Genomic DNA, 10,568 nt, shown 5'->3' on the forward strand with positions numbered 1-10,568 from the left:
AAAAATCACCAAAAGAATTAGGTATTAGGAGAAGGATCGCGTACCTTTCTTCCTCTACAGGAATCTGTCTCCAGGAAGCGTCGCGGGGAACAATCTGAGAAAGGTAAGAGCGGAAGAATTTGCGCTCGATTACTTTTTACCTGAGAGAATGGTGCTCTGCTCTCTTAAGTAGAGTTCTGCCGATGTACATGTCAGGTAAGACAATACCACGTCATCATATGACGTGTCTTCGTTAGATTCGCTTAAAATAATAATTCCTATCTTGTTACATTTTTAAATGTAATGTTTCGACAACGTTCGTAAAAACACTAAGGTCCTGTCATTTGAGCAGTTCGTGTCGCTGTTGTGATCTTCTTCCGAAACTAAACTGCATGGACCTTTGTTAGGAGAAGCAACAACTACAAAGAAAATGGTGGTTTCAATTAATTTAGAAAGGAACAACTTCTATTAATAATCAGAAGAAAATAAAAATCTCCAAAAGAATTAGGTAGTAGGAGAAGGATTGCATACCTTTCTTCCTCTCCAGGAATCTGCCTCCAGGAAGCGTCACGGGGAACAATCTGAGAAAGGTAAGGGCGGAAGAATTTGCGCTCGATTACTTCTTACCTGAGAGAATGGTGCTCCGCTCTCTTAAGTAGAGTTCCGCCGATGTACATGCCAGGTAAGACAATACCACGTCATCATATGACGTGTCTTCGTTAGATTCGCTTAAAATAATAATTCCTATCTTGTTACGTTTTTTAAACGTAATGTTTCGATAACGTTCGTAAAAACACTAAGATCCTGTTATTTGAGCAGTTCGTGTCGGTGTTGCGATCTTCTTCCGAAACTAAACTGCATGGGCCTTTGTTAGGAGAAGCAACAGCTACAAAGAAAAAGGTGGGTTCAATTAATTTAGAAAGGAACCTGCGCACAACTTCTATTAATAATCAGAAAAAAAATAAAAAACACCAAAAGAATTAGGTATTAGGAGAAGGATCGCGTACCTTTCTTCCTCTCCAGGAATTTGCCTCCAAGAAGCGCCGCGGGGAACAATCTGAGAAAGGTAAGAGCGGAAGATGTTGCGCTCGATTACTTCTTACCCGAGAGAATGGTGCTCCGCTCTCTTAAGTAGAGTTCCGTCGATGTACATTCCAGATAAGACAATACCACGTCATCATATAACATGTCTTCGTTAGATTTGCTTATAATTATAATTCCTGTCCTGTTACATTTTTTAAACGTAATGTTTCGACAACGTTCGTAAAAACACTTAGGTCCTGTCATTTGAGCAATTCATGTCGGTGTTGCGATCTTCTTCCGAAACTAAACTGCATGGACCTTTGTTAGGAGAAGCAATAGCTACAAAGAAAAAGGTAGTTTCAATTAATTTAGAAAGGAAGCCTGCACACAACTTCTATTAATAATCAGAAGAAATTAAAAATCACCAAAAGAATTAGGTATTAGGAGAAGGATTGCGTACCTTTCCTCCTCTCCAGTAATCTGCCTCCAGGAAGCGCCGCGGGGAGCAATCTGAGAAAGGTAAGAGCGGAAGAAGTTGCGCTCGATTACTTCTTACCCGAGAGAATGGTGCTCCGCTCTCTTAAGTAGAGTTCCACTGATGTATATGCCAGGTAAGACAATACCACGTCATCATATGACGTGTCTTCGTTATATTCGCTTGAAATAATAATTCCTGTCCTGTTACATTTTTTTAAACGAAATGTTTTGACAACGTTCATAAAAACACTAAGGTCCTGTCATTTGAGCAGTTCGTGTCGGTGTTGCAATCTTCTTCCGAAACTAAACTGCATGAACCTTTGTTAGGAGAAGCAACAGCTACAAAGAAAAAGGTGGTTTCAATTAATTTAGAAAGGAAGCCTGCGCACAACTTCTATTAATAATCAGAAGAAAATAAAAATCACCAAAAGAATTAGGTATTAGGAGAAGGATCGTGTACCTTTCTTCCTCTCCAGGAATCTGCCTCTAGGAAGCGCCGCGGGGAGCAATCTGAGAAAGGTAAGAGCGGAAGAAGTTGCGCTTGATTACTTCTCACCCGAGAGAATGGTGCTCCACTTTCTTAAGTAGAGTTCCGTCGATGTACATGCCAGGTAAGACAATACCACGTCATCATATGATGTGTCTTCGTTAGATTCGTTTAAAATAATAATTCTTGTCCTGTTATATTTTTTAAACGACATGTTTCGACAACGTTCGTAAAAATACTAAGGTCCAGTCATTTGAGCAGTTCGTGTCGGTGTTGCGATCTTCTTCCGAAACTAAACTGCATGGACCTTTGTTAAGAAAAGCAACACTACAAAGAAAAATGTGGTTTTAATAAATTTAGAAAGGAAGCCTGCGCACAACTTCTATTAATAATCGAAGAAAATAAAAATCATCAAAAGAATTAGGTATTAGGAGAAGGATCGCGTACCTTTCTTCCTCTCCAGGAATCTGTCTCTAGGAAGCGCCGCGGGGAGCAATCTGAGAAAGGTAATTGCGGAAGAAGTTGTGCTTGATTACTTCTTACCCGAGAGAATGGTGCTCCGCTCTCTTAAGTAGAGTTCCGCCGATGTACATGCTAGGTAAGACAATACCACTGTCGCCTCCGATGATATATCTCAGAATCGACCTTGTTCCTTGATCTATAAAAAGTGAACTAGATGATCCTCTCTCTTGCCACTAATGGATATAATCATCCATTAAAATTGTATACTAAGACTAAAAGCTTGGGTGACGTTGTGCCTATGGACACCTCTCATATTTGGTGACGTCCCACACACCTAAGGGTGTAGTTAAATAACTAGAGGTTTGAGCTGGGCTTAAATTCAATTTGAGCTTTAGTTCTAAAGCATGAGCTTGACTTGTAATGAAATCAAATAGCTTATGAACGAGTCAAGCTCGGGTCAAAAATGACTCATTTAAAAATTTAACGAGTTAAATTTGAACTCAGTTCGAAAATAACTTATTTAAATGTTAAACGAGCTAATTTAGCTAATGAATATGCTTGCGAGCTCGTAAATTAAATAGTGTTAAACTCGAGCTTGACTAATAATATTTTCGAACTCAAAAATAGACTCGAGCTCGGTCCATTAATTTAATTGAATGATTTTTTTTTAACCGAGATCCAAATAGTTGACAATCGGCTTAACTCATTTATACCTATGCAAACCCTGTAAACACCTAATATAATTTTTTGTTTGAAAATATTTTTAGACTTAATATTAAATCATAACCTCTAAACTTAAAAAGTTAAAATCCTAAATGTCTAAACCATAAACATAAAAATAAAAAATAAAAATTGTTGCATGCGCACTGTACAGTCGTATTTATATATACTATTTAAGCAATAAAATTTTTTAAAAAACCAAAAAAACAAACAAAACTAAATAAGTTGTTGCACCATTGGAGGTGTAGGATGATATTTTTCTCTCTCTATCTATTTATTTCCTGCACATCCATCATGGACAATGTACTTAGTATTATTTTTTTTTAAAATTTAAAAAATAATTTTCCATCAATTAAACCCTTCACGTTCTTTCTCAAATCGAATAATTAATGCAATGGTTATTTTCAAATCAGAATATCTTGATTCCATGGGAAATGTGGAAAGCTGTAAAGGCTGAACAAAGGCTACCGGATTCACTGCTGCTGGATAATTGCAAAAGAAGGTCCTGTAATAATGCCCTTGTTGTTTGGAAATTAAAGAGGAAGAAGAAATCAAGCTAAGGACAGTACTATCTTAGTGCTGTTGCTGGGAAATGGGAGAAGCTTGCTGTTACGTTATTGGGTTGCTGTCGGCGAAGGAAGGGAATTAAGAGGGATGCCGTCGATTGAAAGAGGGCAGCAAAGATGGTGCTGTGTAGAGAAGAAGCTGCTGTGAAGAGGAGAAGAAATATAGAAACAGCAAAGATGGTGCTGTGCCGGAGAAGAGGGAGGAAGGAAATAGGGAGGTGGAAGAAGAAAGGGATGGGGTAGCTCGGCACGTGGAAAAAGAGAAAAAATTACTTTATTTTTTAAAAACATTTATGTTAAATTAATTGAATATTTAGCTTGACGCTCAAGTTTTGTTTTTATAATTTATTTAATTTTAAAATTTTCAAACCAAAAGCTATTTTAGGGATATATTGATAATTTATTAATAGAAAATTTAATATTAAAATTAATTTATAAGAAATATAAAAGATTACTTAATTTTTTTTAAAAAATGAAAGTTACTATTTACAAAATTGAAATCCAAATTTAAAAATCTATAATTTACATTTATATAGAATTCAGATTTCATAAATTTCGATTTTATAAAATTTAATATTATAGGAAAGCATTGAAAGGCGGTAAGGGTAAATGAAAATTTTCTATAAATAAAACGATTTAGCTCTCCCAAGTAACTTCATCGATGAGCAAATGGCAGCCGAGGAGGTGGGAGACATCGTATCGCTTCTCTCCACCGACGAGAGGAACTTCCTCATCCGGAATAATGGCGACAAGGTTTGCTTCCTTTCAGTACCCACTTTGTCCTGTTGTAGTTTTGTTTATGAGGAACAAACCTAGCTATCTCTTTGTAATGATATTGATTATTCATCTCAAGTTTTGGCGATTGTAGAGTAAGATATAGGTTGAACACTATCGAATGTTGGGATCTTGTTCTTTGCATATCGATCACTCTAAGCTAAACCTTGCTTTTGGGGATTTTGGCTGGTTCAAGCTAAGAGATATTATGGTCGATCCGATTTTTAGCTATTTGACTAACATGAACTGAGGACTGGATTTTGGTTGAGGGTAAGTACTCTTACGGCATGAAACTTTGACCTATGCGGGCAATCCTTTTTGATCTTTGATGAGATATTTCAGTAGTTTGTGGGAATTGGATGAGAAGGGACTATACAATTAGAGGAGCACTTTGGTTACATTTCTTTCTTCTTTTTTTTTTTTTTTTTGTACCTTCAATTATTTAGAAGTGGAGGTAGTTGAGCATTATTATTTCTTCATTGCACTCAGAATGAAGAAGGAATGTCCTTTCAATTCTCTTTTTATGTTGGCTGCACTTCATAGCTCAATATCCTCTTGCATGTTAACATGAATGCACTTATGAACAGTTTTCAAAATCACGCGACTAATCAGTTCTTTACTTGTTTAGGTGGCTATTGGTAGTCTCGAAGGGAAAATTATTGCTTTGTACTTCACACGCTTTTCACTGTGCAATCTCTTCACTCTTAGGCTGATTGAAGTGTATAATGAGCTCTCCTCCCAGGACAGTAACTTTGAAATTATTTTTGTGTCTAAAGATTCTTATGAGGAATTCTTTGATGAGTGCTTCTCAAAAATGCCATGGTTAGCAATCCCATTTTCTGACAGTTGGATGAGGATAAAACTTGAAAATATTTTCCTGGTCATGGCCTTTGATCCCGAACTTATCATCCTTGAAGCCAATGGGAAGGTTCTTAATAGAGAAGGTGTTCAAGCTGTAAGAGAATATGGTACCGAGGGTTTTCCATTTACTATCGAAAAGATGAGTAAACTGATAGAGGAAACAGAGAATGCTAAGAAGGATCAAATTCTTCGAAGTGTCTTAGTTTCACCTTCCCGTGACTACTTGATTGCAAACGATAGATCTAAGGTGATGCAAATGTTCCAGTATTTTTTTGATATGTTGACTAACAATTATGTCTATTATATGCTGATTTTGATGTAGGTTTCTGTTTCAAATCTCGAAGGAAAAATAGTGGCTTTGTACTTCTCATGCAATGATTGTTGCGCTGAGTACACTCTAGTACTTACAAAAATCTATAGGAAGCTCAAAGAAATTGGAGAGAGCTTTGAGGTTGTGCTAGTGCCCTTGCATGACGAGGAATCCTGTTATGATAAAGCCGTAGAAAACATGCCCTGGCTTGCATTTCCTTTCAATGACAAAAGATGTGATAAGCTTTCTTGCTATTTTGGTCTCCAGTTATATATATGTTCCACTGTCATCTTGATTGGATCAGATGGGAAAACTATTGATGTTGATTTAATTGAACTTATTAAAGAGTATGGATTTGATGCATGGGAAGCTTTCCCGTTTTCTCAGGAGAAGATGCATGAGTTTTCAGAGAAAGAAAAGGCCAAACTTGAGTCGCAGACACTCGAGTCACTTCTGGTTTCGGGTGATCAGGACTATGTCATTGGAAAAAAAGGATTGAAGGTAAAGAATTTTTTTTTTCTTAACATGTAAGCAGCGTCCAATTTTCCTAACTGAACTTTCCTTTTTTTTCGCTGGAGTAGATTTTTCCTTATAATCTTGTAGTTGAGCCCGTGTGGTAATATTCTTCCGTTAGGTTCCAGTAAAAGAGCTTGTTGGAAAGACCATACTCCTGCAATTCACATATAATTGGTGTGGTGTCTATGTCAATGAACTGATCGAAGAGTATCACAAGATCAAGAATGTGGATACTGATTTTGAGGTTATCTTCGTCCCCGGCAAATATGATGACGATGAGAATTTATTTAATGAATTCTTCTCAGACATACCATGGTTGGCGCTACCTTTTGATTATGAGAGGAGTGAATTTTTGAATCGTAGATTCGAAATCCATGGCATACCTTCCCTGCTGGTTGCTATAGGTCCTACAGGACGAACAATTACCAATGAAGTCTGGAAGTTGTTGATGATACATGGAGCTGATGCTTACCCATTCACTGAGGAGAAACTCAAAGAGTTGGAGCATCGAAATAAGGAAATGCCAAAGAGGTGGCCTAAGAAGATAAGAAGGCATGACCTCCATAACCCCCAGGATCCTGGCGACCATTATCTCTTCCTTATCCGTTGTTGCTCGACTTATTGCTGTGATCGTTGTGGAGAGCGCGGAGATAGTTGGTCCTACTGTTGCATCGAATGCGATTTTGATCTGCACCCAAAATGTGCACTATGGTGTTTGTGAAGTGAGGAAGAATATATGTGTGTGTTGTGAAGAAAAGCATAACCTTATTTGCCTTGTTCTTTTTATAATAAGTTGGCTAGCTTTGAACCCATTAAACCTTTGATTTTAGACTATTTCCTCAAAGTTTATCTACTGTGTGGATGGATGATGAAAATACAATTTGTGTGATCCATCCTTTAGTTTGTAAAGTGCGGATCAGAGGATTTGATTAGAAAATACATGTTGCTATTTGGAAATATCCCCGAAAAGACATGTTGCGATTTAAAAACATCCCTTTTGGGAACGCCCCCAAAATGATATGTTGAGATTTGGGAACATTCCTGAAAGACATGTTGTTGCAGCTTGGGAACACCCCTATCGAAAACATCCTCCGCGGTCAACCGCTTAGGAGAAGAAGCCGCGGTGACCTAGCCACTCGGATATTTTCCCGCTTGGGTAAATAGCCACTCGGATTCATATCTATCTTCCATGGGAAATGTGGAAAACTAGAAAGGGCTACCGGATTCACTTGTAGCTATCTTCCTTGTTGCTTGGAAAAGACGAAGAAGAAATTAAGGACGTTATCTCGGTGCTGCTGCTGGAAACTGGGAGAAAGGAGGTGGCGAAAAACAAGTAAATGTAATATTTTACCTATTTAATTTACTTTTGTTAAAAAAATTTTGTAAAAGAAAATATTTAACATGTGGTTGTGTTTATTGAAAAATGAGTGGAAACTCTATCTAAATAATTTAATAAAAAAATAAGGACCTGATAATTAGAGGCAAATGAGGTCATTGTAATGACGCATTGATAGTTGTTTTTCACGAATAATTTAATTTAATTTTAGGATGTATTGATAAATCAGATAACACCTATATGCCAATTTAATTAATGAATTTGCAATTATTAATAATAAATTTAAAATGATTTTCTACGAATTATATAAAAGTGTACATAATTTTAAAAATATTAAAATATTTTTACTTTCCATGAAATATAAATTTTTTATAATAATTTTTTTACAAAATTATATGAATCTAAATTTAGATTTCTATTAATTCGAACAATTAAGTTTTGGATTCGTGGAAATATTTTTATAAAAAAATTAAATTCTTAATACTCTATTTTAAAATTTAATTTAAAAAATTCACAAAAATAAGATTATAGGTTTTATGAAAATTTAATAAAATGAAAGTTCGTATTACAAAATTGAAATCCAAATTTTAAGAATCTATATTTTACATTTATATAGAATTCAAATTTCATAAAACTAAAATTATTTTTTTCTTTTTAAATTATAAAATTTGATTTTATAAAATTTAATCAGATCGAAAGACATAGGGATATCCAACTAAAGTGTTGGTTGAATTTTTTTTATTTTAATTTTAAGTTTTAAAGATTTCTTTCTTAACTCACCTGCCAATTCAAGTCCGTCTCAGGCCAATCCATATAGATTTCCGGCCAAATGGATTGGTTCACTTAAACTTATCTTTGATAAAATTTTAACTAAATCTATTTAAATTATTTGACGAGATAGACAAATTCAACTCAAATTGATAACTCTAATTATTTTTAAGAGCATATGATTACAGACCCACCACTTGGACCTACCTTTCATAAAATTTTAATTAAATCCGTTTAAATTATTTAGCAAGACGGATAACCCGACGAATCCAACACAAATGGATGGCTCTATCTACTTTTAAGAGCAATATGGTACTGTTATTTAAAATCAATGTCAAACTTTATGTCAATTGGTTCAGACTCGTAACTTAATTTAACATGCTTATAATTAGTCACGTATTATAACTACCTTGTATATACTCTATTTTTCCTTATCCCGTCCATATGGAAATCTTAGTCCAAATGCTTCAATATTGGATCTAGATGTTCTCTCTTTACATTTATTGTAGTTTCTTCTCCATGAATATTAAATTGGAATAGTCTCGTTATTACGAAAAAATCTATTTACGTATTTTCAAAAGAAAATAAAAGACTATTTTGTTTCTTATATAATTTATACTAGCGATTATGCATATGTGTTACGTGAGCTAAGTCCTTATACCAAGTGGGGCAATGCAGGAGAGATATAAGGAAAGAAGAATTAGCCTTAACAAATAGTTTTAATTTTTTAGGATTATCCCTACTTTTATTTTTTTTAATGAAGCAAAATTCTAATATTTTTATAATTTTATACACTTCTTGGGATACTTACAAAAAAGAATTGAGAAGGGACAACTGTCCCACCAAAACTATATGTGTCTCCGCCTTTGCTTGTGTGTGTAATATAATTAAATGGCGGATCCAGGAATTCAAGCATGGAGGGGCGATTTTTACGTGCAATAAGAGGCGGTATCCTCTATTTCATAATACTAGGAGTTCCACCGCCGGTAAAAGGGGGGGGGGGGGGCGACCGCCGATGTCGCCCCCCTGCTGGATCCACCCCTGATATAATACATAAATGCACGCAGGTAACATACTTTCTTTTATAAAAAAATAATTTAATTCTTTATATCAGATATTAAACTGATAAGAATAAATATTACATTAATCTTAGTCAAAAAATTATCTATAAATTGGATACGGATGTGTTAGGGTGATGCTCGAGAATCCCTAAGAGTGCGCTAGACCCATGGAATAGTACAATGATAAGGTGACACTCAATAAATTGTGCAAAAGAATCCCAACAATAACATACTCCCTCTTATAAAAATTAATTTAATATAATACTTGATCTTAGCTAAAAAGTTGAGAAAAATATGTTTTCTAATATCACCGGCCCAAGGTATTTATAGAACATTCTCTGCTCGCAGTATTGTCAATTCTAAGATGTGGGACTAAAGAGAACTTTAGATTTCTAATTAATTAACTAGAAAAGTTATCAATAATACACCACAGCTGAGTCTCGAAGTCTAGATCACTGATTGATGTGTTTGTGAAAATTACTAATAAATCTTAGAAATATTTCGATATGAATAATAAAAGGACATTAACGTACTTTCATTTTGTCAAAATTAGTTAATAAAGGGAAAGATTCTGTATAAAATTATATATATATATATATATTTTGGAAACCATCCTCTTTTTTAAGATTAATATATTTTGGAAACTAATAAATACGAATTTCTATTAGTATTTCATGGTAAACCATCCTCTTTTTTAAGATTAATATATTTTGGAGTCCTTCTTGAATAAATACATTTTTATGTAAAAATAGAACATCTTGGAGTGTGTGAATTTTTATCAGAAGACTCTATGATTTTCAAGGATCCTTTCATATATTATATTCGATATTAAGAAAAATTGATTTTGGGTTCAAGAGGGACTCATTTTTTGATGAAGAAATGGAAACACCACCTTGTTAATTTTTGGCAATATTATTTTCATTTTTGGTCTCAACCATATAGGATTGGTATAAAGAAATTATCAAATTATTCTATTTATTTTCTGGGTTATTTTTCAAGTGTACAAATGAATTCTTGGATGGTAAGGAATCAAATGCTAGAGAATTCATTTCTAGTGGATACTCTTACTAAGAAATTCGATACTATAATCCTGCTTATTCCTCTTATTTGATTATTGTCTAAAGCTCAATTTTGTACTGTATCTGGGTTGGTTCAAGTTATCATGTATAACTTTAGTTATGTGATTACTAGGTAATCACATAACCAAGGTTATGAGGAATAAAACATA

At 34.5% G+C, this 10,568-nt stretch overlaps 1 protein-coding gene and 1 pseudogene across 1 annotated transcript; one reads left to right on the top strand and one right to left on the bottom strand.

The window, feature by feature from the left end:
• Window positions 1-4,383: 4,383 nt before the first annotated feature.
• On the top strand, window positions 4,384-7,091 carry LOC122010940 (probable nucleoredoxin 1-2). The gene is made up of 4 exons (XM_042567402.1): window positions 4,384-4,467; window positions 5,117-5,596; window positions 5,672-6,160; window positions 6,294-7,091. The coding sequence occupies exons 1-4, from the start codon at window positions 4,384-4,386 to the stop codon at window positions 6,894-6,896; spliced, it is 1,656 nt and encodes a 551-aa protein (XP_042423336.1). The 3' UTR covers window positions 6,897-7,091.
• Window positions 7,092-9,275: 2,184 nt separating this feature from the next.
• Window positions 9,276-9,444, bottom strand: LOC122013083 (annotated as a pseudogene).
• Between the last annotated feature and the right edge of the window lie 1,124 nt (window positions 9,445-10,568).

This window comes from Zingiber officinale, chromosome 8A (assembly GCF_018446385.1).
Source record: "Zingiber officinale cultivar Zhangliang chromosome 8A, Zo_v1.1, whole genome shotgun sequence".
NCBI classification, from domain to species: domain Eukaryota; kingdom Viridiplantae; phylum Streptophyta; class Magnoliopsida; order Zingiberales; family Zingiberaceae; genus Zingiber; species Zingiber officinale.